This window comes from Myxocyprinus asiaticus, chromosome 29 (assembly GCF_019703515.2).
Source record: "Myxocyprinus asiaticus isolate MX2 ecotype Aquarium Trade chromosome 29, UBuf_Myxa_2, whole genome shotgun sequence".
In the NCBI taxonomy this organism is placed as follows: domain Eukaryota; kingdom Metazoa; phylum Chordata; class Actinopteri; order Cypriniformes; family Catostomidae; genus Myxocyprinus; species Myxocyprinus asiaticus.
The window spans coordinates 18930016-18957634 of NC_059372.1; the positions used below are offsets into that span (position 1 = coordinate 18930016).

Here is a 27619-nt window from a genome sequence, read left to right on the forward strand (position 1 = left end):
TATTTTTCCATTCTTTCTTTCTTTCTTTCTTTCTTTTTTAAGGTACATCCGTAGACTACCACAGTACTTTATTTCACCTTCATTCTTTCTTAATCCTCAATCCTGGGCAGATGCCTGGTGAACTGAATCGCATAGTCGAGTCGGACTGTCCGGATCAGCCATCGCGACGGGTTGGAAAGTGCAAGCCACGCATCCAAGCTCCGGGAGGGGGACCAAGGGGACAATCTCGTCAGATGTACCGGCGGGTGGTGCCTCGCAGCAGGATGGAGCCTGAGGCGCCACGTCAAGGGGGCTTGAGCCCCATGGCCGTGCTGAGTCGAGGGAAATCGAAGCACTTACCTGGCTCCTGATACCCACCATAGGATCGGTCGGGGAGGGGGGAGGAAGTATATCGTCACCACAGTCCGTCGGAACCATCCCAGTGTGGGCAAGCTTGTGCCACAGCTTGGCGCGCAGGGGCGGGGGGGGGGGCGCCGCTGGAGTGCCAAACCTGCCGAAATGGAATGGTGGATGGTGGTCGTGATGACACCGTGCGCACCGGATATGTGACCCAGGGAACAAGAAAACCGCTTTTTGTTGAACTTTTGGGTACTGCAGCCTCTTGGGCATGTGGTGAAATTAAATGAAAATGAAACAAAAGATTCTCCTCCTGTCCCTCCACTGGGGGATGGAGTGGTCTGTTCACCAGCTCCAGAGCAGCGGGTCTCCTCGTCCCTGGGTCGCCCGTCTCAGGGGCACTTAAAAGCCTTTCTCGGGTTCTTGGCAGGCGGCCTTGAGACGGGTGACGTCTGCATCCTGCAGTGGGCTCCACGCCGGGGCCGGGCCATGGGGGTGGGCTGCAGAGGAGCCAGTGCTGTTGTGTCAGGAGGACGCCCTTGGTGACGAGCAGACGGGGTGCAGGGTCTTGAGCCGCACTGGGGCAGGATATGTTGAATGGCCTCCGTCTGCAGCTTCACCACCGAGAACTACTGGGCAAAGTCCTCGACGGTGTCGCCGAACAGGCCAACCTGGGAGATGGGGGCGTCAAGGAACCATGCCTTGTCAGCCTCTCTCATCTCGACCAGGTTGAGCCAAAGGTGGCATTCCTGGACCACCAGAGTGGACATCGCCCGCCTGAGAGACCGTACCGTGACCTTCGTCGCCCTGAGAGTGAGGTCGGTCGCCGAGCGCAGTTCCTGCATCAATCCTGGGTCAGAACTACCCTCGTGCAGTTCTTTCAGTGCCTTGACTTGGTGTACCTGCAGGAGAGCCATGGCATGCAGGGCGGAGGCAGCTTGTCCAGCGGCGCCATAGTCCATAGCCATCAGAGACGAGGTGAACCTACAGGCGCCTTATCCACCTGGGGGATCCCCGAATAGCCCCTGGCCGCCCCGCCATCGAGGGTAGTGAGGGCGGGGGAGCTGAGAGATTGGGATCGGGTCGTGAAAGGTGCCCTCCACGATCTTTCAGCTCCTCATGCACCTCCAGGAAGAAAGGAACCAGGGCTGGGCGCGGCCGTGATCAGCACTCCGAGCCAAGGAACCAATCGTCGAGCCACAAGGGTTCAGGGGAGAGTGGAGGGTGACTGGGCAAGCATGTCAGCCAGCTCCGTGTCGGCCTGTGACTGGGTCACCGTACCCGAGGGAGGAAGCCCAGCCAAAGCCTCCACGTCAGACTGAACGAGAGCTCATCATCTTCCCGGGCTCCAAATAAGAGGTCGAACTCGCCGTGAGACGAGCCGGCGGTCTCATCCGAAAGCCCGACCGGGGCAAGCGAGCGTGCTGAGGAATTGGAGGTCTGTGGGAGGTGCTCCCATTGAGGTCCCTAAATCACCCCCAGTGCTAACTGCCACGGTCTCATACCCGTAGGTAGAAGGACCGAGGTGGGGAGCTGCCGGGGTGGCTTGCTTTCTCACGAAGGCAAGCAGCAACCGCAATGTTGCCATGGTCATGTTCTCGCAGTGACAACAAGACCCATCCACTAACGATGTCTCCGCGTGGGCAGTGCCCAGACACGTAAGACAGCGATCGTGGCCATCAGAAGCCAAGAGATAATGACCGCAACAAGGAATAACACACAAATGGAAAGTCATCTTTAAAAAGATGTTCCATGTGTGCCGCTTTTTTAGAAGAAAATATACTCTTTTAGAATATACACTTTTTGTTTTAGTTATTTCTGCTGAAGCACCCAGGGGCGTTCTCTGCACTGCACCGGTGCAGAGGGGGAGAAGCCACTGAAATATGCCGTAGAATTCAGCAGAGGAGGTGAATGAAAATTGCGGAGAATTCAGCTCAATGAATAGAACTGCTCGAATGAGTGGTTGCATACCAGCTCCTTTTTTACCCGTATGTCCGGGGGAGTGGCATGCAAATTCCACTCGCCAATTCCCATTGGCCTTTTTTCAAAGATCAGAGGTGTTTGGGGCTCTCAAGAGTGACCTCTAGTGTCACTACATCGACACAACGTCGAGTGAGTGACAGATAGGGAACTGAGGCTGCAATGGGCCTACCATTTGTGTACCTCAGCAGAAATCCAGATTTGTCAGACCAGGTGATGTTTTTCCAATCGTCTACTGTCCAGTTTTGGAGCCTGTGCCCAATGCAGCCTCAGTTTCCTGTGGTACCCGGAGGGGTCTTCTGCTGCTGTAGCCCAACCGCCTCAATGTTCGATGTGTTGTGTGTTCAGAAATGCTTTTCTGCATAGCACTGTTGTAACGCATGTTTATTTGTGTTACTGTCACCTTCCTGTCAGCTTGGACCAGTCTGGCCATTCTCCTCTGGCCTCTGTCATTAACAAACCGTTTTCACCCACAGAACTGACACTCACTGGATGTTTTTAGTTTTTCGCACAATTCTCTTTATACTCTAGAGACTGTTGTGTGTGAAAATCCCAGGAGTTCAGCAGTTACAGAAATACGCAAACCAGCCCGTCTGGCACCAACAATCATGTCACTGTCTAACTCACTGAGATAAAATTTTTTCCCCATTCCTGACCCATATCTGCATGATTTTATACATTACACTGCTGCCACACGAATGGCTGTTTAGATATTCGCATGAATAAGTAGATGTACAGGTGTACCTAATAAAGTGGCCGGTGAGTGTACACTTACATTTCGCATAACAGGATAGCCCACTGTATTTCGAAAACAAGTTATTATTCTCAAAATTACTCTAAGACTTAGCAAATACTGTAGCATCTGTCCTGTTTGTGTATTCTGTGTACACAGAGTCAAGCCATTGTTCCAAGAGGTTGTTCACTGTTCATTGTTCCACCATAATTTGTTTGCTCACTACAAGTAAATACAGTATGTCTGCCAAAGCGGTCTGTGGAGAACCCTCCAGGGAAAACAACTTCAAGAGACTGACAGGAGTGACAGAGAGAACTTTGTGTTGAATATACTGCAGCACTAAAATACACATCAAGGTTAAGTGACAACAGTCCTACTTGCACCAAGATAAACACCAGGGGCGTGTGGCTCATTCTGGCATTCGTATTGTGAATCACACAGCTCAATTTAGGGCCGAGAAGACGTTGAGGGAGCTGTAAGACAATTCAGCATGTGGAATTCAGAAGAACGATGTCCCACCTCTTTCTCTTTTTTTCTAAACAAGGCATGGAATGCACTCCTGTGTCTAATAACTTGTTCCCTCATTCTTGTCTTCCGCACACAACACAATGCTGCTGTAGTAATGGAGCACAGAAAATCTGTCAGAAGGAGGGATATTTCTGCGAGGGAGTGCAGGGTTGAGATAGATGCTCTGTCTAAAAACTAAGACAGCTGCCTTGGTGCCTTGCTGCCCAGTCAGCCACTTCACAGGCATTTAGTACAAGAAGCTACCTCCTAATGCTATGTCCACATTAATAGTGATACAATTGAAAACGCTGTTTTCATTTTCGAAACGCTCTCCCACCACACTGCCGTTTTCAAGTGTTTTCCAAAAGTTGCTCATCCACACTGAAACATATGAAAACTCTTTAATCCCCTTACTGCGAATGCAAAATATCATCGTTCCATGATCCGAATGCAATCGTCCTCGTGTTCCATTGCTGGACAGCAATTCTAAGTAAACTTCCCATCGCTTTTGAACGAATGCATTGTAAAGGTTGTACAAAGTAACATTCATCTTTAACAATGCCATCAAAGTGAATAGCAGGCACAACAATCCCACTACAACATGGGCCACCATCTTGATTGTTTTTGGTTGAATGGATCATATGATTGCATCACATGACAACAAATACGTCATCATATTTAGATATCTCTGTTTTCCCTGTCCACACTATAATGCAAAGACAGCGTTATTAAATTTATCCACTTGGGTGATAGACAGATAATTATTTGTGGTCATTTTTATTTAATTTAGTTCTAAAGTCATGAAAATGTGGTTTAGTTTAGTTGCAGTTTTTCCAATTGTGTTATTTTTATTTGTATTTAAGTTAACGAAAATCATTTAATCTAGTTTTAATTTTTTTATTAATGGAAATAACTGCTTTCAACTGCTCCTTCAAATGTCATTCTTATTCTTTCAGTCAACCACCAAACCGCATGCACAGGATTGAAGGATATCATATGCAGTGAAGAATTCATCTCTGTTGCCTTCAAAAATGTACTACTGTAGATCAAGGCATCTTGGTAGACAAAATGTAATGCAAACACTAGATTCAGAAGTGCCTTGTTGCCTTTCATTCCTCCATATACTGCTTGTGAAGGTAACATTTTTCAGCTTTCGGATACAGCCAGAGAGAGAGACAGAAAGAGACGGAAATGCTGAGGAAAAGCAAAGGTGAATAGAGTTGAGGAGGTAATTGCATCCAGCTGTGACACAAGAGAAGACAAGAGGGAGAGAGTCAAAGACAGACAGAAAGACAGAGGGAGCAAATGAAAGAGAGAGAACTAGAAAGTGAGATTTGCCCCTGGAATGATCTTAACGCTCCACTTCATGTTCACATTCCTCACAGGCATATCATACAAGGTTCTGCCCAATATTCAGCTAGGGCTATTTCTTCATACTACTGGAGAAGCCATGAGTGTGACTGAGTTAGACATGGATAGAAAGAAAGAACGAAAGAGAAAGAGAGAGAGGAATGGATGGAGGAAAATATTTCAGGGAGATTTAGAAAGAAAGAGAAGGGGGGATGGGGTGCTGTGTTAAAAATATCTCCTACTACAGAGCGAAGAGCATTCTGAAGTACCTCTGCATGCTCTTGGTTCTTGCTATTTTTGCAGCTTTTTCCATAATGCATGGAGGAATGAGACCTTATAAGTGGAGGGGCAAAAAAAGAGCAGCCAGTATATGTCACACAGTCAAAAAAGAACATAATATCTAAATTTTAGTGGTCTAGTGGGATTTGAACAGAAAGGCCTCTATTTGGCAATTGATGACTAAGTCAACATGAAATGCAGTTTGCAACCCATTTACTTCTATAATCTGTTGTATTTCTGAGTGAAACAGGATATTAAACAAGAAAAATGTATGGCAGGACTTGATTTTATACATCGGGTATTGATTAGATAATGACAACTGGTTGTTACATACCAAAAATTAGAGGGCTTGGGGATGTCAGCTGAAAAGTAAAGTTGTTTCAAAGGTGAAGCAAGTTATTTCATTTTGATAAAAGTTTATGACAAACATTTTTTTCCCCTTGGAACAGAATGCACAGATGAATAATTCACAATAAGACCAGAAACATACAGTACATGAAGAAAGTAAATTAAAAAGCAATTTTGACCTATTTTGACTTTTGACCTGTTGACTTAAAAGCTGAAGTGTCCAATTTCTGTTCAACTAGCGTCACCAAATGGAACTGCAAAAATAAGAATTATTTTCAAACATGTTTCTCCAAACAAATAGTCCTGCCCCAAATTTACACCATTGGTTGAGCCAATGTTGCTGTGTCAGGCTGGTCCGGATGCTCAAACAAACAGTCCCACAGAGCCACAGTGTTTATACTTTTTGGAGAAATCAACCTACAAATGGCTTATACAGAAGATGTCTCCGCATATTACGTCAGGCTTGGAGAAAGTATTTTAACATAAAAAAAATGTACACTCTTCTGTTTAAAAGTTCAGGACTGCTGCCTCAAAGGTTGCAGGTTTAAACCTAACTTAAAGAGTTCATCCCATTCTGCTCTAGCACCATTGTGCCCTGGAGTTTGGCACTTAAGCCCAGGTTGTCCCAAGCATACAGTCCTTGCAGTTATTGCACTGTAAGTGGTGTTGCATAAAAACTGTCTGCTAAATAGCAGTTAATAATCTGTCCAATCAGACAGCTCGTAAAAGAGCCACCTAGCAGTGTTCATGTGCAATGGGAGCAGATCAGTCCTTTTTGTATGAGATAATTATTATTGCTGTAATTTTGAAGCCCTCGCTCACTTGGTTGAGTTGCTGCAAGGCATTGTGAGTGCCAGCTCATTATGGGGCTTTCTGCAATTCTGTTAGACTGCTCTGCGACACTGGCCTCAGGTGGGCTCGCGATGGCCTGGGTGTGCGTGCATGACAAACCCAGCAGGAGCCTGGAAAGTCTTAGACAGAGACAAATCAAAGCTGAGCCAGGTCAGCTCACCTTGGGGCAGGGCAGATTTTTCTGACAAACTAAATTAAAGCCAAGAAAAATAATGTAGGCTAAAGTTGAAATGAATCTTATGTCAGACACAAGGATATAACCAGAATAGAAATAGAGGAAAATATGGATTTTCAATTACCAATTTTTGAAGATGAAGTGTATAATTTTATCGATATTAAAATACTTTCTCCTATCCCAGCTTAATATAGAGACAAACATAAGAAAGCCATTTCTATGTCAATTCCCCCAAAAAGTGGCACTATCAAAACAACTGTTCTGTTTGTTTGAGCATCTTGACCAGCCCGCCACAGCAGCATTTGCTCATCCACTGGCATGAGTTTGAGGCTAGACCTTCAACAAGATATTCATTCTTTTCATGTAATCACAGACAATCCCAGACCATGCCGTCTATTGCAGGTCTCCCTGTTCTTCTATTCTATTCTATTTGCAAAAAGAATGTTTGGGAGTCTAAAATGTATATTTCCTATTGACACATTAAAGCTGAAGATATAAATAACACAGTACTGTATGTTTGTGCATGAGAGCCAGCCTGATCTCATGAAAATTATGTCACTGTGGCAACATTTTTATAAAATAACATTACATGGTTCATTACTTGTACCGCAGCAGTTCCGAGGTGAAATGTCCACTATGTAGCACTAAAAGCAAGTTAAATGTTTTCCCAAATATTTTAAGGTTAATGCTCTATCAAGTAAAAAAAAACAAAAACAAAAAAAAACCTCCCTACCTTAAACCTAAACCTAACCGATAGTGTCATAAATGCAAATGAGAGATGAAAAATGCAATTGCTGAAGCAACCACGCTATTTTGTGGTGCTTCAGTTACACTTTTGGCTTAGTGCCGACTTGCGTTCTCTTCAGGACTTGTACCCTGGTCCTTCGTGTTGCAAATTCAAAGCTCTATCAGTTGAGGTGCTGAAACTTGATCACACTCAATCACTTGTAAACATAGCTGGTTATGTAATGCAAATGTTAAAATGTATTGCCTGTAGTAAGTGTTTTGATGTCATAAGATTGCATTGTGTGAGGGACAAGGTGAAAACTGTTTATGAATTTATAATCTGCCGATTTACCCACGATTTGTGTGCAACTATATAAAAATCATTATTGTTTAAGCACCTCTAGGGTTTATTTCACCAAGAAACTGCTGCAATACGTAAAACGAGCCACATAAAAATAATTTAGAAAAAATGTAGGTATAGTAACGTGATTTTATGAGACTAGGTTGGAGGCGGAGTGCAAGAGAGTGAAGCCATTCTTGTTGTGGCCGTTACTTGCCCTTTATCGTGCCTCCCAGGCATCACCTCAGCTGGCTTCAATATTAACTTGGGGTGGAAAAGGAAAGTAAACCTGCAGGTGAAAATTAAGGCATTGAGAGGCATTGAGAGTTGAGCTGTGGGTTTTAATATACACTCAGCCAAAGAAACCAGAGGTTTGGAAAGGACACAGTTGTTTTGGAAGAGCAATAGCGCTGATCTCCCATTCCATACTTGATTCATTCTAATCTTTCCTGCCACTGGAGCCTGCCTGATATACGCATGCTATGATTGCCTGCACTTTATATTTAAGCAAGATTACCTGTGCCTTTCTGAAATACCATTGAAGGTGTAGGAGGCTTTGCAGAGCTAGAAACGCAATTTTAGCAGCAGATGTTGTGATTTACTACATAGCACTCTCTCACTTCTTAATCACTACCATGATGGGAGAGCATGTGCTGCTCATACCCGGGCTTCATTAAAGTGCCTTCACCAGCCGTCTAAAGCAGATGTGTTGAGTCTTAAGAGGCTTTAAATGCCTATGACAATCACTGTAGTTTGGTAATGTAAGGCTGATTTGGGCAGCCATTTTGTTGTCATGATATGATATGTAGTTGCGGGATCATGCTGAGAGAGGATGATGGATTTAAACTGGAGCGACAAATATCTGCATCATGACAGACTTCCAAGGACTGCTGGGAGGGAAAGTAATCATCTATCCATTAATGATGGAATTTAGCAAACCACATTAAATGTGCAGAAACTTTTCAAAATCTCCACTGCTAAAAAACAGCTTAAACCATCCTTAGACGTTTTGCTGATATTAGCTGGTTTAATGTGTTCTAAGCTGGACTGCTTCTTCAGCCAGGTCTGAAGGCTCTGGCTTTCCTGCAAAATAAAGGCTAAATCTTCTCCTCAAGCAGGATCCCCACACTTTTTGGACAGTTAATTTAAATTACTTTTGTGATTCAATGCTGTTTTTAAAAATAATGTAAAAAGATTGTACAGTATGCTAAAGAGCAAATTCTAGCCAATTAAATATTTTAGAGCTGAGCTTATCTAGAATATGTTACAATCACCTTTATAGATTGCACTTTTCCATGCTTGGAAATCCCAATTTTAAAAATATCCTGACATTTCCATGTTTTCCATGACCGTGGGAACCCTGATCAGGACACCTGAAATGGTTTCAAGCCTGTGTTGCATGTTCTTCTCCTCAAATGCAGCTGCAGAAATCCACAACAAGCTTCTTTGTCCAGCTCATTTTAAGCGAAGACATGTTTTTTCCTGAGGTAAAAACTAAGCTTCCTGTTTCTGTCAAAGGCCAAGAAAGTTTCAAAGATGACAAAAACTCTTAGCTCGGCTCATACACAATTCTTGAGTTATGCCCCCTCAGAATGTTTTTATTCGTCCTGTACTTCCTCTCTCTTTATTTTTCTTTCACTTATTTTCTCCCTCATAACCTTATTGTCTTGCTAGTTGCAAGTTCAGTGTGATGATAACAGTAATTACTTAGTAATGTGCTGTCTCAGCAGGAAACTCTGCTGATGCTTTATTTTATAAAGTCAATGCATGGTGCCATTACGTCCAAGATTTCTGTTCCAACTTTTATTGATTGTCTAAGTAGGTCTATGAATGATACATATGCACCCATGCAGATGCACTATTTAGCAGCCCAGTGTTTTCATTGAGACAGCAGTAGGGAAGTGTCTGTTAGTCTCTCAGCTACATAGTCATGGTCACCTTAATAGTGACTGAACAGATGATTGTCATGTGTCTTGTAAGCTGGGTGCTCATTATGATGCAGAGAAGAGACGTCATATGATGGATTCCTGCTGGGTTTGTAAATAATAGTAATCTACAGCTGCAGTGTGGTAAAGAAATAGCACTTACTGTCATGCAATTACAAGGATGATCGTTTGGCTAAAAAAGCATGTGATTTAATTCTGGCCTTTGGAAAAATAGCTATCATTGAGGTGGAAGTGATTCCGTTTTTAGTGGTGCTTTCTAAGGCAAGCAATGCCCTAGCAGCCACTCAGAACGCCCTAGTAACTGCATAGAAAAGTACTAAAAACCACTCAGAACACCTAAAGGCCATAGTATACTTCGGTTGTATACTTCAGTATGCGTGACGCCAATTTCATCATCAACACAGTAAGCATGTGGCCCAGATTTTCTCGACACATGAACAGTCCTCGTCTGTGCTCATTGTCAGCGCAAGAGCCTGCCGTTGACTGTACTAAAAGAGTATCACAAAGCAGTGCTAGTGCGCATGCATCGAACGCATTTGTTTTCGTTCATGGTCAAAAGAGTATACTTTGAAAGGCAACGTGGTCAACCGATACGATTAGCAATAAAAATCTAGTTTTATCCTATTCATGAGATGTTCTGTAACTTATATTTCTATGTGGACTATGTGGAAATTCATGAAAAAAAATTAAGGGAATATTTAATACAAGTTAAATTCCGACAGCATTTGTGGCATAATGTTAATTACCACAAATATTAATTTCGACTTGTCCCTCCTTAAAAAAAAAAAGCAAGAATCTGGGTTAAAGTGAGGCACTTACAATGGAAGTAAATTGGGCCAATCCGTCAAAAGTATAGCCACAAAATGTAAATAATATGCATGTGATATAATCACTTACTTAACTTTTCTGTGTAAACTTAAAGTATATCCAGTTTTACAACTTCGCTGCCATAACTACATAACACCGTAATCCCTAAAACGACCATAAAAATTATGATTTAAACAACTTTACAGCACAAATAATAGAGTTTTAAAAGAAGAATTAATTCAAGTGCTTTTACAAAATTATAAGCTTCACATTTCTAAAATTTCTTTAAACCCTCCAAAATTTGGCCCCATTCACTTCCATTGTAAGTGCCTCACTGTAATGTCAAATATTTGCTTTTAAAGAAAAGGAGGGATGAGTCTAAATATGTTTGTCGTTTTCAACCTTATGCCACAAATGCTGTCGATTGAGATTAACTTGTATTGAACCCAGCATATTCCTATAATACCATCTCCTGTGTTCCTTCCTTGCAAGATTAGAATCTTTTGAGAGAGGTAAAAAGTATACTAATAAAAACATACCATGGTATTACCATGTTTTTTAATATGTACCATGGTAATGCCATCTTGTTCTTTGCAACACCCTGGAATACCATGTAAATACTGAACCTTGCTATGAATATGGTAGTCATTCAGTACCATTGTACAGTATACTGTATTTCAAAGTTCCGTAATATTAACATATGATACCATGACAGTACTATTTTGCAAGGGGGAAGTGGCAAATTCAAATCACTATAGGTTGTGGAATAATGGAGCTTAGAAGAGTTCCTGGAAGTGAGAGTCCTGTATGGTTGCATCCATTAGAATCTTGCAGACAGGAAAGAACCTTTGGTGATGAGCAACTGATATGTGAGGCTGATTATCTCAGCAGCTTCTGATTGTTTTTCCTGTAAACATCAACACAAAGAGGGTGTATGTGACTCTTTCTATCGCTCTGGCCATAATTATGGGAAAGTGTGTATGTGTGTTTCAAAGCGATATGTCTGTATGGTCACAGGAATATGTGTGACACAGTGAACTAGGCTGATAGCTCTTCCTGCAGTGTGAGAAAGTCTACCCCTCTAACCATGCAAAAAACAGCACATTGACAGCCCTCCTGCTCTGGATGTATTCAGGTTGTGTACTTTATTCCCGGGACTGAATAAACATTTAGCCCTCATCCAAGCGTGATTAAACGCTCTTACATAAACCAGCCATTTACACTCCCTCCTATCAGAGAGAATAGAGCTTAGGTGCAAGAGAGAGACATATTTGTTCTGTTCTAAAATCTAGTGAGGTGCCAACGGAGAAAGCATTTTATGACATGATATGCTCCCAGTACAAAGGCTTTTTTATGCTGCCTTTTAAGATGCCTTGATTTGGCCAAATTCTACAGCAACATGTTTCCTATGTGGATAAGACAATCCGACTGCGACAAGCTTAGTGAGAAAAATAAATCAAAGATAGCTGATGAGGCGAGATAATTGTTGATTTAATTGTTGAAAAATATCACAAATAGTTTTTTTTTTATTATTTATTTTCCCCAATGTATGTGTGTGCTATGTATTTTTATGCTTATTAGAGTATTGTGGCATTAGCTTAGCAACTTGTTAATACCAAACTCTGTTGAAATCAACTAAGATGTGCACTTCGTGTGAAGAGCATGATGCACGAGTTGCTGCCTATATAGGGCATTCCAATTCAGTTACTTATAATGAGATTTTACTTAAGTTTCGATGCTACAGTACTGTAATTGTCATTCACACCAAACCTGTTTTTGCATTGTTTTTCTGTTAACATGTGCTAGATGGATGTTTTTGCCATGTCTTGCTCTCTTTTGTTATCATCTCGCAAAGAGATCCCATGTTTTTAAGATGGTGTGTAAAGTTAAAAGAACTACAACATTTAAAAACGTGTCTTTAGACACCTGAATTCTGTTCCATTCGTTGCACTATGTCTAGATTTTTTTTATGCAGGAACCCGTTCAGTCTGAATGGCCCCTTAGAATGCATTTGCCTATGTATCGACAACAGACAGCAAGGCAACTAACTAGGTTTTAGGAAAGAGCTATAACATCAAGACAAGAGAGTCAGGCTCGGAAAGAGAAAGAGAAGAAAAAGAAAAATAGGGGAAAAGTGTGGGAGGAAGTCACATATGGGTTTAAGCGGCTTCATCTGCCCACAGCCTTCTCCTAAGTGATTTATATTTAAGCAGCAGAGCTTGATGCTAATGCCCAACATTAAAATTATATTTGCTGACTTTCAGCTGCATTCAAGATCTGGTATACGTAACCACAGGATAGCATCACTTTTAAAGATTGACATCTTTTCTGGTGAAGAGAGTTCAGTGGTGCACTGCCATGTTCCACCTTTTTTGGGACTAATGCCCCCCAATGTTCTGATTAGTGGTCAGTCAATATGGCTTTTTGGCAGATTCTTAAACTTTAACATTTGGACCCCCTAATCTTAAACAATTGGTTACATTCTTATATGGCTTGTGCGGTATTTCAAGACTTCAGAATAATGTCTGCAGCTAACTTAGACGAGACCTAAATGAAGGTAGAATCCACATACTCTGGCTCAGAGAAAGAATATCCATTACATAAGCACTAAAGATTAAACTAGAGGCATCTGAACTATGCCGGAGCCCCACAGAGAAGACTATATTACAAACAATGATAAAAGAGCACTTGTAGAATGCTTTAAAGTGGTGTGTTTTAGAAAATTATGAAACTGTACAATTTCAGACTCAAAACAGAAAACAAACAGAATATAGCAAGAACCCTTTACATGGATGCAATCTCAAGAATATTTTCCTTTCGTAGCCAACATTTACTATACAATCAGCAGTTTTAGTCAAAGTTATAAAGGTTTGAACTGCCACACAAATGGATAGTTCAATGAAAAATGTTTTTTCCAGTGAAACACAAAAGAAAATTTCAGGCAGAATGACATCCTTTGTCACTATTCACTTTCACTATATTTTTGTAAAAAAAAAAAAAAAAAAAAATCGATGAAACTGAAAAGATATGGCCCTTATGAAATCTGTTGTTTTTTTGTTTTTTTCTAAATTCCTTTTTATGTTTTCCCAAATTCCTTGTTACTGTTTCATTTTTTTCTGAATTCTGTTTTTAAAAGTTTAATTAAACTTTATAATAAAAAACAGTAACACTTTATAATAACTTTCATTAACAAATCATTAACAAACATTATATAGTGCTCATTAGTTAATGTATTTTCAAATAGTTAGAAATATGAGATAATGTGCTTGTTAATGTTAACTAATGACTTTAACTAACATTTCATAATGCTTAACAGATCATTAGTTAATGAAAATCTCGGCAATGGAAAAAAAAGTGACCACCTGCTCCCAGAAGCAAAATTTAACGGCTGTTGATTCATTTTAAATGAAAGTTTCTGTCAGTAGGCTTTCATTCATTACAATTTTAGTATCCTGATTTTTTTTAGCACAAATCTGATATTGAGGCAACAAACAGTTTTTCTCTCAATGTAGGCTGTTCTTGTTATTATGTGTTGTTGTTGATGTCAATAAACAAATAGTCGTTGATAAACAAAATGTAACCAACGCACCATACACAAACTTTTATTACTAAATAAAGGTTCTAAATAATCATTAGTAAACCTTTATAAACATTTACAATGGATGAATACTTTAACTTCAGATTGGGTACTGCAAAAATATAAACAAATAATTAATGAATGATTTTACAGATGTGTACATAGTAAAAGCATGCATATACTGTATACCTCAACAAATTAAACAGCAAATGTGTGGCCTTTACAGATCACGGTTACCAATTAGCTGCTGGACATTAATGAATACTTTGTAAACATGAATAGTATGTAATGTGGTGAACAATACTAATAATTTCTGAAAATATTTTTAAATGTGCATGAGCTTATTTATGAATAATTTATGAAAACGTTTAATGAATTTGTAAGCATTTAAATGTACATTAACAAATGATCTTTTAACCATTATATAACATTTGTTATAATGGTTTGTAAATTTTAAAAACTTCAAGGCCGTATAGTAATGAAAGGTTAATAACATTTGTACGTATTTGAATTTACATTAGGCTACATAAGATTATTAGTTAATGTTAGTTAAATTAATTAATGAACTTTAACAAGTGCATTATCTCATAACTACTTTATATATTCAAATATACAGTATAATATTCTGAACATTAACTATTGACTATAATATGTTTGTTAATGATTTATTAATGAAAGTTATTATTAAGTGTTACCTTAAAAATGGTCTAATCTAATGAATTCATATAACTTTAATCAAATTAAAACAGAAAAATTACTTTTCAACATACCATTGCATTATTTTTATCAAATGAAGTGCATCTATACAGATCCTCACAGCACAATCCAAAGCACAACATTGGAGTTATTTTTTTGTCAGATACAGTGCTGCATATCAGAGCATCACAGAATTAATGAAAACTTTTATTCTGTAAAACAGCAGTCTTGCTTGCAAGATATTGCTTAAATATAATGTATTTATTTTAGATTTATCATGTATTACTATTTTGATTTTAGATTTAATTATACTGTATATACACAGTATATATATATATACTGTGTATAAATATATATATATATATATATATATATATATATATATATATATATATATATATATATACACAGTATACAGTATATATACATACATATATATACAGTATATATATATATATATATATATATATATATATATATATATATATATATATATAGTCTGCATGTGCTGCATGCTTCACAGTAAATGAGCGATCTGCTTACATCGCATATTACCAAAGTCCTCTGTCTACTACATACACAGAGCTTGCGTGTTGCTCATGATGAGGTGTTTCATGAGCGGCCGGCTTCACCCATTCACTTTGATATGCGCAGCACATGCAGACTGTATATTTATTTAATTAAATCTCAGTCTTTTGTGGTTTAATTATCATACTAGGAAATAATTGTTCAATACATTACTTTTATCATAAATATGTCAAATTTCCATAATGTTCCGCACTTTACAGTTAATTCCGTTTTTATGACTAGATACCACAATTCTGTCCGTGTTTTCTGCATTGCGGAAATCATAGGGCTCTACTGAGACATACTGCCTAACATTTCATTTGTGTTCCACAAAAGAAAGCCATATGGTTTGGAACAACCCCATACTACCCCCCCCCCACACACACACACACACACACTCACACACAATCACAAGGCACTATGTCCAACACATAAACACACACATACAGTATACACACAGTCACATAAATGCACATGTGCACACGCTGACATGTACACATATGCTGTTGCTTTGCCTTTTGATAACCGTTAAATGTGTGTGTGTTTGAGAGGGGGGAGTAATACAGTGAGAAAAAGTGTTTGTGTGGGGAAGCCGTAGCCATGAGAAGTAACAGGCATCTGTTGCTCCAGCTAAGTGCGAGCAGAAGGAAAAAAAGAGGCACCTCCAAATCCCCCCAAAACACATAAACACCCATGCATGCAATGCAATTCATGCACACATAAAAAATTGTGTGCTTTAGAAAAGAGAGATAAGGATGAGGTGGGTGAGCATCTGATAAATCATGTTTGGAACAGGAGAGATATTTGGAGAGGATCACAGTAGAGAAAAACTATACAATAATGGTGTAGGAGGGAAAAAACTGAAATAACAGCAGAAATGACATTGGATAGAAGTTAATAAAGCCAATGATGATGCGTTAAGGCATGATCTGCTGTAAAGCCCTAAAACAAAATAAAAAAGCCTCTTTGAAGCAATATACTGGTATATTGTCAGTAGAGCTATACAAATAAAATGTACTTGACATGACTAGTTCTCCAAGAACTCCCAAGCCATGACTCGTGGTGCTATCTTACTGATAAAGTAGCGTTATTATTGTTGATCTCTTTGATTAAAGAATCACAGCCCACCATGTCATTTAAAGAGCCATTTGAGCCTTGCTCCAACAGACACAACAGGGTTAGAGTCACTGACCTCTGACCCGGGCATAACAGCAGCCGCACTTAGCCAGGACTTTCCGAAACAAGTGGTGGCAGGCGCAGCCCCGATGGTGGTGGCCCCCCTTCATGGTCTACCCCAGTCGCTGACCATAAGATTAGCAGGCATGGGCATGGCACATCACACGCTCTGTCTCTCACACACAAACACGCTCTCACACCGGGGATATCCCTGTAGCGGTAATTCCAAAGAGGTGTTGGGAATAACTTAATCCCAAAAAAAGAAAGCAAAAGTCCTCCACTTTGTTAGGGAATTATGTACTGTACATATATCCAGTCTTGGGTTGTCACTGCACAGGCGAGAACAGAGTCAACGGCAGGCAAAAGCGCAGCTCAGTCTCACTGTTTTTCTTCTCTGCTGCATTCACTGTCTGCTCAAATGACAGACTGTAAGTCTGCCAGAGTGAGAGAGAGTGAGAGAGCGAAAGAAGGAGAGAGAGGAGGGGGTGAGGGGGTGGAGTCAGCAACTCGACTTGCTGGCTATTCCAGAATACATCTCCCACTCCCCCCTTTTTCCCTTCATCTTGTGTTCTCCTAAGCTCCAGTTTTCTCATAATTCTCTCTCTCTCTCTCTCTCTCTCTCTCTCTCTCTCTCTCTCTCAGTCTCCATTCCATTCAACCATCTGTCTTGGTCTTTTTTGCTCTCTTTAAAGATGGCATTTGTGGTATAATGTTGATTACCACAAAGAATAATTTCTACTTGTTCCTTGTTTATTAAAAAAAGCAAAAACTGCAGTTACAGTATGGTAATTACAATAGAAATGAATGGGGCCAGTCCAAAAACATTGAAATACACACTGTTTCAAAAGTATAGCCACAAGACATAAACATTACACGTTAACATAATTTTAGTGTGACAATATCAGGGATTTATGGGCATTTCAGCATTTACAAGTTGACAGGGTTTACTGGCATTATGTCGCCAGGACAACAAAGTTGTAATATTGGATATATCTTTACACAGATAAGGTTAATAAGTCATTTTATCACACTAAAATTACAGCACGTTAACACGTATACTGCTTAAGTCTTATGAATATACTTTTGAAACAGTGTGTATTTTAATGTTTATGGACTGGCCCCATTCAGACATTGTATAATGTCTTACTGTAACAGCGATTTTTGCTTTTTTTTTAATAAACGAGGGACAAGTCTAAATAATTTTAGTGGTAAACAACTTGTGCCACAAATGCTGACAGTTTAGCTTAACTTTCCTTTAAGTCCAAAATTATATCAGAGTTATCTCTCATGCATGAGTCCGCAATCAAAAAGGCAGTTAGAGGCACCTTAAGGCTAAAGCCAGTCCGAAAGCCAGCCCTTTGTGAGTCAGATCCAAAATAAACAAGGTGGGAAAAAAATCTGCTGATGAGCCTAATGACAAGCAATTATATGTGGTAATTATATCAGGAGTGCCAGGCTAAAGCGGGCTACGGTATCTCTCCAGCCAATTCCACCTAAAGGGTCAATAATAGACCTGCTGAGAGAAGGTACAGGCGTGCTGTGTTTATTATACACAGAGTTTACAGTATCACAAGGTTAACAGGATGACAGGAGATATGCCTTTGATGAGTTCTGAAAGTTACAGAGCATGGAAGATATACAGGCACAGAGTTGGGTGTGGTGAAGATACATATCACATTTCAACTAGCAATGTTTACAGGTTTAGGACATATGTGACTGTGAATTTGCCATACTTTTTAGCACCCAACAGTGGATGTTGCAGACAAGATCCAGGGTTTACAGACGTACAATATGAAATATTGAAATCTGACTACCCAGGATTAATTACTTGCCCAGGATAATCTAGTTTTACATATACCTATTGTTTTAAATGACTCTGGGTTAACAATTTCAAGTGTGAAAAGCCCAGTGGAAGTTTGTTACTGATGTAAAGACTTAAGATGCGTGTAAGCAAAGAACTTCCTCCCATAAAATGAGAGTGTCAAGGGATGGACGGAGTGTATGTGTGTGTGTGTGTGTGTGTGTGTGTGTGTGTGTGTGTGTGTTTGGGCAGGTTTAAGTGGTTTACGAGGATTTCTTTTAGGTTACAAACTGGTAATTACAAGGGTATTATGCTATAAATGTGGTTTATGAGGACATCTCTAGTGTCCCCATAATTCAAATCGCTTAAAAACATACTAAACGATGTTTTATTGAAAATGTAAAAATGCAGAACGTTTTTTGTGAGGGTTAGGTTTAGGGGTAGGATTAGGGTTAGGGGATAGAATCTATAGTTCGTACAGTATAAAAATCATTATGTCTATGGAGAGTCCTCATAATGATAGCTGCACCAACGTGTGTGTGTGTGTGTGTGTGTGTGTGCGCGTGTTGGTGGAATTACCCGGTTACCAATTATCCTGTCTATTGCAGAAAGCACAGAGGCTCGCAGTAAGAAAGATGAGCCAATAAGAGCATTCACTGGAGGAACTAACTAACCATTTCCCCACCAGGCCCTGTGTGAAGGTTGCAGAACAAAGGCAGTCAAGTACTAACTGCTTTAAAGTCAAACAACTTGGAATAACTTCAAATATTCAAGTGTGTCTGATATTTTTTTGTATCACTCAACCAAACATAATATTTATTCATTGGGTTGTATTCTTGCATATAAAAGAATGGTTAGTTCAGTTTATTACAGGCACTTCAGGCACAGTTAAGTCTCATCTTAACTGTGTGGACACATGACAGAGTAGTGCTGGGTCAGAAACTTACAACACAGGCATTCACAGTGACAGTGTTTAAATTGCTGGAAGTCTCCAAGTCTGTACTGTATTGTTGTGTGCTAATAGGCATTCATGCCACTAGATGCCCTAACATTATGGACTCATATGGATTCAGAAGACATTGATTAAACCACTGGAGTCTTATGGATTACTTTTATGCTGACGCTATCTCCTTTTTGGAGCTTTTGGAGTTCTGATCACCATTCACTTGCATTGTATGGACCAACAGAGCTGAGATACTCTTCTAAAAATCTTTGTTTGTGTTCAGCAGAAGAAAGAAAGTCATACACATCTGGGATGGCATGTGGCTGAGTAAATGATGAGAGAATTTTCATTTTTGGGTGAACTAACCCTTTAAAGTGTCAGAGGGCAAGAGCGAGACAGAGACCCAAGAGCAGAGGAACAGTTCAAAGGATATATTTACAGTTCAAATAATAATTTCAGCAGAGCTATGAGGAATCCTCCGTGAAGAGTGCTCCCGCAGGCGATCACATGCACCGTGACGACAAGGAGCAGAGCCACGAGGAAACCTCCGCTGAAACCTCTTGCGTACAGCAAACTGGAAGGCAACCACTCTCCCAACACACAGGCAGAGACGAGCAATCCTCTGTTGAAGATTCATGAGCGCAGAGAACAAGTGTACAGCAAACTGGGAGGTAACCACACGCGGGCAGAGACAGGCAACCAAACAGATACATGAGACAGAACCAACAAGGCAGAGAGAGTGAAGTAAGTTACTTCACACCAAACACACTTCAACACTAAACACATTCAACAATCAAGCATAGGACATGACACATGAGGGGATTAAAATAAGCAGGGACAAATAAGGGACAGGTGCCGCTCGCCAGCTGAAAGTTGGCATGATCAGCATTCCCATGGAAATAATCAGAGTTCCCATGGAAATGCTGATTCCAGGTGCCAGCGGCTCACAACCGGACCTGTGCGCTCACACAAAGAATGTACACAAAACGCAAGACAGACAGGGAACGATGATGTCACGGTCCCATCAGACATAAACCCCAACCTGACAGAGTGACAGGACCGTGACATTACCAAAGAGCGCACGTCAGTAACTCACACCCGGACCCGTGCGCTCAACACAAAAACAGGACAAGAAACACAAGACAGAACATGGGGCGATGATGTCACGGTCCCGTCAGACAAAACCCAACTTGACAAAGTGACAGGACCATGACATAAAGAAGCAGTTCACACTGATAGCGCTGAAAACTTGTGTTGTTCTTTTGTGAATGTGGGAGCCACACATTTACCATATTTTGTGAATGTGAACGAGCTTCTTAGTGCTCATAAACGTGCAGAGGACATCAAGATTTTCACTGAAAATTTTGGGGCTGTTTCTTATCAAAACCTATTGTAGGCCTTCAGAAGACTTGGAATAGGATGCATGACTTGCATGGACTACTTTTATTATACTTTTGGGTCCTTTTTTAAGCTTTAAATTAGTCACTAGCAACTTGTATTGAAAATACGGACCACAATATTCATTTAATCATTAATTATGACATTTTCATTCTTGGGTGAACTATTCCTTTAACGCCCAGTGTCTAACACTGCAAACTGTCATGCTGATGTGTCTGCACTGTGACTTTACTTGCAAAAACAAAGTACAGCTGTAAATGCCTATAATCTATAAAATCCAACTACACAGAACAAAACAAATTGCATTTTGATTTGGTTAAAAGGAAGACAAATTAAATTGAAAATGAAAAGACATGTTCAAAGCACATCCTCAAATGCAAGGACTATTGTTACACATCAAACATGTGGTGCTGTCCTGTTTGTATGTCTCTGTTCTGCAATACAGAGCAATTCTAATGGCAATTGTTTATTATCACAATCAGTCATCTTTTCTCTCTTCTTCTTTCTAATCTTCTCTCTTCTTCTCTCTAATCTCTTCATCACTCTTTCCCTAACCAGTTATCTTGGCCCAGTGCAATATTTAAAGGAATTATCCATGAATAGAGGGCATATTAAAATAAGTTGTTCTGAACTCAGTGTGTTTGTTTTTCAGTTGAGATGTGCAAGCAAATAATTTCAGTGGTAGATACCTCCCTCAAAACCAACATCATGAGAACACACAAATGAGCTACATAAGCGAATTAAATTGCCATGTGAAAATCTTTGGAAATTGATTTACTATGCAAAACGTTTCACATAAATAACAATCCTGTGATACTATGTTAAATAAGCCTCTCACTTAAGGTTTGAGCTACAAATCAAATTTCAAGACCTTTGAAGTTTATTGTTATGTAATATTACAGGGTGCATTAACATTTTAGATCAGTAGGGGGAGTGTATACTATGTGCCTGTAATCTTTACCCATCTCAAGCATCTTCTTATCTAATTTACTGTCAAACCCAAGGGCCAGGCAAGAAACACAGGCATTTCCTTGGCATTTCTAGGACTGTTTGATGAAAATGTAGTCTGTTAAGTAAAGTCTGCATATTTACTTGCTAAAGAGCGTCTTTTTGGCTGTCTAAAAACTCATCTTTAATAAGAACTGTGAGTAACAGAGTACAAATTTATATAAAGTGTTATTTCTACCAGCAGAATTGCAGTTTCCTTTGCTAACAAATAAGAATATTCAAGCTGTAATAAATAATGTCTGGCATTTGAATATTGTTATCTGCTTTCATAGAAACATGTTAGAATTCCATGGCAACAGGACAAAGAAACAAAGAGGGAATGTGAGGTGAAGTGTGCATTAATACTTCTCTTTTCATCTTCCCTCCTTTCTCCCTCTCTCTTTCTGTCTGTTTTTATGTTTCTCATGCCATTCCTTTTTTCTCTCCCTTCATTTCCTTTCTCTTTTTATTTCTTTATTCTCTCCACTTCATTACCTCTCTTTATGACTCTTCCCCTGGCATACACATATTCGTAAACACATGCAAACACATCTACACTCATACTACATGCACAAATGAGAATTAATGCAAACATCATCCAGAACTCTGGGCTCCATATTCTGAGGCTACTTTAAGACATGAGACTTACAATCCTTTCCTTTTCCTAACTTCTTTTGTTCACTTTTGTTCTCTTTAGCTAGCAGTGGATACTAATAAAGTTTTCTAACATTACCCTGCTAAAAAAAAAAAAAAAAAAAAAAAAAAAAAACTTAACCAGCATGCAATTCCCATACTGGTCTAGGCTGGTTTCTGTTGGTTAGCGTTGGTTTGTGGTCAGTCTAGCTGGTGGATATACACTGATGAGCCAAAACATTATGACCACCTGCCTAATATGCTGTTGGTCCTCCACGTGCTGCCAAAACAGTGCTGACCTGCCAAGGCATGGTCTCTACAAGACCCCTGAAGGTGTCCTGTGGTATCTGGCACCAAGACATTGGCAGCAGATCCTTCGAGTCCTGTAAGTTGTGAGGCGGAACTGACTTGCTGGTCCAGCACATCCCACAGACGCTCAATCGGATTGAGATTTGGGGAATTTGGAGGCCAGGGCAACACCTTGAACTCTTCATCATGTTCCTCAAACCATTCCCAAACAATGTGTGTAGTGTGGCAGGGGCATTATCCTGCTGAAAGAGGCCACTGCCATCAGGGAATACCATTGCCATGAAGGGGTGAACCTGGTCTGCAATGATGTTTAGGTGGGTGGTACATGTCATATTGACATCCACATGAATGGCCGGACCCAGGGTTTCCCAGCAGAACATTACCCACAGCATCACACTCCTTCCACTGGCTTGTCATCTTCCCACAGTGCATCCTGGTCCCATCACTTCCCCAGGTAAATGGCGCACACGTACACGGCCGTACACGTGATGTAAAAGAAAACAGGACTCATCAGACCAGGCAACCCTCTTCCACTGCTCCAAGGTCCAGTTCCGATGCTCCCGTGCCCATTGTAGGCGCTTTCGACAGTGGACAGGGGTCATCATGGACACTCTGACCAGTCTGCGGCTATGCAGCCCCATACGCAGCAGGGTGCGGTGCACTGTGACACATTCCTACTATAACAATCATTAACATTTTCTGTGACTTGTGCCACAGTAGGCCTTTTGTTGGTTCGGACCAGACAGGATAGCCTTCGTTGCCCAACACCCTGTCGCCAGTTTGTGGTTTGTCCCTCCTCGGACCACTGTTGGTAGGTACTCACCGCTGCTGACCAAGAGATGCTCTGAACCAGTTGTCTGGCCATAACAATTTGGCCATTGTCAAAGTCACTCAGGTCTGTACTCCTGCCCATTTCACCTGCATTCAGCTTATCATCTAATCTACCCAGACCTTAACATGTTGCCCTGTTAGGAGATGATCAACGTTATTCGCTTCACCTGTGAGAGGTCATAATGTTTTGGTTCACATATATATATATATATATATATATATATATATATATATATATATATATATATATATATATATATATATACACACACACACACACACACACACACACACACACACACACACACACTGAGCACTTTATTAGGAACATTATGGTCCTAATAAAGTGCCCGATGTGGTCTTCTGCTGTTGTAGCCCATCCGCCTCAAGGTGCTCAGACAACTAAAGACCTCCTACTTTAACAGTGAAGTGAACCAATACAATTGTCCTTTCATTTACAACTGTCCCTTAAATCTCTTAATATAAAATGTTTTCTGTCACTCTCTCCCCTTCTCCAATAATTTCTAAATCATCATGTGCAGTGCCATCATGGCCTGAATCTATGCCATATTCTGTTGTTATTAAGATTCTTTGAATGATTTCTCCTTTTCTCGTCTTTCTCGCCTCTTTCTAAAAGTAGCAGCTCCAATTAAGTCTTATATAAATAAGCAACTGTGAGTGAGATACAGCTGGCAGAGAGCCTGTCGGATGCAGTGAGTTGTGCTGCACTCTGCACTTTGTTTGCTAGTCTGCCTCCATGCCCAGGCCAAGAGCTTATCCAGGAACCTTCCACAAATATATACAGAAATGTGAGCATGCTCACATATTCAAGCACACAGACACATAAAAATATGTCATACATAGACATACATAAAATTCCTAATTTCCTTTCATAGTATGTACTGAATTTGATGAAGAACGTACTTCATTATTGTTGATAAAGTATGTTCTTTAGGTATTTCAGTAGTTCACGTTCACATCTTAAAGGAGTTATGACATAAGGAATCAACTTTTCCTTGATCTTTTGACATATAAGAGGTCATTGTACTGTAACTAACAAACTGTAAGTTTCAGAACTGAAAACTTCCTCCTTAATAGAAAAAGAGCATTTATTTAAACCAAGCTGCAAAAATGGCCTGTTTGGAATTTTTGGAACTCGTGACGTCACAAGGACAAGGACAAGGACAATCACACAGTTGAAGAGGAGAGAGATAGGCCTGTCATGGGAGATTCATCCAAAGCTGACTTACACAGGACACCATCATGTGGCTATCTGGATTTAAATGCTTTTCTACATAAACATGCACTAGCGAACAGCTTTGACCATTATCATACATCTCGCGCCACTTTTAAATTTTAATAATAATAATTATTATTATTAGGAACATTAAAAGGAACATTTTAAAAGATGCAATGTCAAGTTATAACTTAATAGAGACCCCCATTGTGTTTCATTCAGCTGTGCTGTCTTGCTGTTGTGCTGTTTTGAAGACATCCTGGACCATTTTTGTGTCATCTGTGTTATTTTTAATTGTTAGGTCTTTTGTAATGATGGAAGTCCTTCATCGTTTTGATGCGTTTCCAGCTATATGTGCCACATTTTAAGAGCGGTACAAGTGCAACTCTTTCTGTTGCTGCCACTGACTGGGACAAACACATACCATTCTGTGAGTAATCAAAAATGGAAGATGTGAGATGTGAAGTCCAATATCTCTGCTTTGGCCTGTTAAAGCTGGTTGAAGCACCCAACATCATGATGTATAGAATTACGTTTGTGCATTCAGAAGATTTCAGTGTGAATTGCTTGTGAAATGTAATAATATGATTCAAGCTTTGCAAAGGAACAGTTATTGAAATATGGGGTAGTTAAAATTGGACTACTGGAAGAAAAACTGTAAGTAACCAATTTAATTAATGAATATTTAATATGTCATTACTGTTTGATAGTTTATGGTGCTGCTTGAGTGAACAGTTTGAAACATTCAAATGAAATGTGTTGAGTGTATGTTGTGTTAACCCTGAAATGTAGTATTATAATGTTGTGTTGTGTTTGTTTATTTTCTTCGGATTTAGTTTCAAGAATGGCTGTATTGGAAGGCTGCATGATATTAGCCAATCACAACTTAAAGGCGTACAGGCGCCTCGTAGAGGGGGCCCTAGCCTGAGTGATCATGTCTTCCACCGCAGGTGGTAGACCGCTTAGGTCTTCCGCGTCCCGTCCAGGGGCCAGACATGGAGATTCCAGAGGTCGTCGGATGTACCGGCAGGTGGGGCCTCACGGCGGGGCGGAGCTCGAGGTGCCACACCATGTCGTGGCCGTGCTGAGTCTAAGGACATCAAAGCACTTACCTGGCTCCTTGTGACCACCCCCGGAACAGCCTGGGACGGGGGAGGAAGAGGCCTGTCCTCGTGACCCGTGGAGACTGTCACATCGGGGGCAGATTTGTGCCACAGCTGGGCACTCAGGGGCGGGAGACCACCGCTGGAGCGCCAAACCTGCCAAATAGAGTGGTGGACAGTGGTCGTGATGACAGCCATGCACACTGAATATGTGACCCAGGGAACAAGGAAACCTCTTTTGCTGAACTCTTGAGTACTGCAGCCACTTGGGCATGCAGCTCAATTAAATGCAAAAGGTAACAAAAAGATGGAGAGGTCTGCTTACCAGCTCCAGAGCAGTGGGTTTCGTCGTCCCTGGGTCGCCCGTCTCAAGGGTGCTTTGAAGCCTTTCACGGGTTCTGGGCGGCCACGAGATGAGTGGTGTCTGCTTCCTGCAGTGGGCTCCAAGCCGGGGCCGGGCCGAAGGGGCGGGCTGCGGCGGAGCCATGCAGTCACCGCAGGGGGACGCCCTTGGTGACGAGTAGATGGGGTGCGGAATCTTGAGCCGCGCCAGGGCAGGATATGCCGGATAGCCTCCATCTACTGCTCCACCATCGAGAACTGCTGGGCAAAGTCCTTGACGGTGTTGCCGAATAGGCCAGCCTGGGAGATGGGGGCAGCAAGGAATAGTGTCCTGTCGGCCTCACCCATCTTGACCAGGTTGAGTCCAAGGTGGTGCTCCTGGACCACTAATGTGGACATCGTCCACCTGAGAGACCGCACCGTGACTTCCGTCGCTCGGAGAGCAAGGTTGGTCACCGAGCGCAGTTCCTGCATCAATCCCGGGGCGGAACTACCCTCGTGCAGTTCCTTTAGCGCCTTGGCGGACTTGCAGGAGAGCCATGGCGTGCAGGGCGGAGGTGGCTTTTCCAGAGGCACCGTAGGCCTTGGCCATCAGAGACGACGTAAACCAACAGGCCTTGGATGGGGGCTTTGGGCACCCACGCCAGGTGGCGGCGCTCTGCAGGCATAGGTGCACCGCGAGCGCCTTTATCCACCGAGGGATTGCCAAATAGCCCTTCGACGCCCCACCATCAAGGGTAGTGAGGGCGGGAAAGCTGAAAAGATCGTGACCGGGCAGTAAAAAGTTGTCAGCTCTTCATGCACTTCTGGGAAGAAAGGAACGGGGGCGGGACGTGGCTTTGAGCGTCGCTGTGAGCCCAGGAACCAATCATCAAGCCATGAGGGTTCAGGGAAGGGCAGAGGGTTCCACTCTAGCCGATGCTCGCGGCTGCCCAGGAAAGCATGTTGTCATCTCCGCATCAGCCTGTGACTGGGCAGTCATCCCCAAAGGGAGGAGCCCAGCTGAGGCTTCTGTGTCCGCCTTGACGAGCCCGCTCTCCGATGCTGCGCTCGAGAGCTCATCACTTTCGTGGGCTCCGAATAAGAGGTAGAACTCGCCATGAGACGAGCCGGTGGACTCATCGGCGGACCCGATCGGGGCAGACGAGCGTGCTGGGGAATGGGAGGTCTGCGGGGGGATACCCAGAGGAGGCGGTCCCATTGGGGTCCCCAAATCGCCCCCAGTGCTAGCTGCGCTGGCCTCATACCCGTGGGTAAAAGGACCGAGGCGGGGAGCCTCTGGGGTGGCTTGCTTTCTTACGAAGGTGAGCCATGACCGCATCATTGCCATGGACATGTCCTTGCAATGAGAACATGACCATCCACGAATGCTGTCTCCACGTGAGCAGTGCCTAGACACGAAAGACAGCATCCGTGACCGTCAGAAGGCGAGAGATAACGAGCGCAACCAGGAATAACACACAATCGGAAAGGCATCTTTAAAAAGACGCATCTTTAAAAAGACTTTCTCTATTAGAGAAATATACTCTTATTTCTGCCGAAGCGCCCAGGGGCATTCTCTGCATTGCACCAGTGCAGAGGGGGGAGAAGCTGCTGAAATGCGCTGTCAGATCCAGCAGAAGTGAATGAACAGTCGTGGG

The 27619-nt window shown here is 41.5% G+C and overlaps 1 protein-coding gene across 2 annotated transcripts in view; it reads right to left on the reverse strand.

The window, feature by feature from the left end:
* Nucleotides 1-27619, reverse strand: part of LOC127420203 (rho guanine nucleotide exchange factor 25-like) — a 159363-nt gene that overhangs the window by 99060 nt on the left and 32684 nt on the right. Inside the window, exon 1 of one of the 2 annotated variants that reach the window (XM_051662257.1) lies at nucleotides 16412-16807. The exons of the other annotated variant lie outside the window; for it this stretch is intronic. Coding sequence (XP_051518217.1) covers nucleotides 16412-16505 — 94 coding nt within the window. The 5' untranslated portion in view covers nucleotides 16506-16807. Of the gene's footprint in view, nucleotides 1-16411; nucleotides 16808-27619 lie in introns of those variants that run through there. 2 annotated transcript variants of the gene reach the window in all.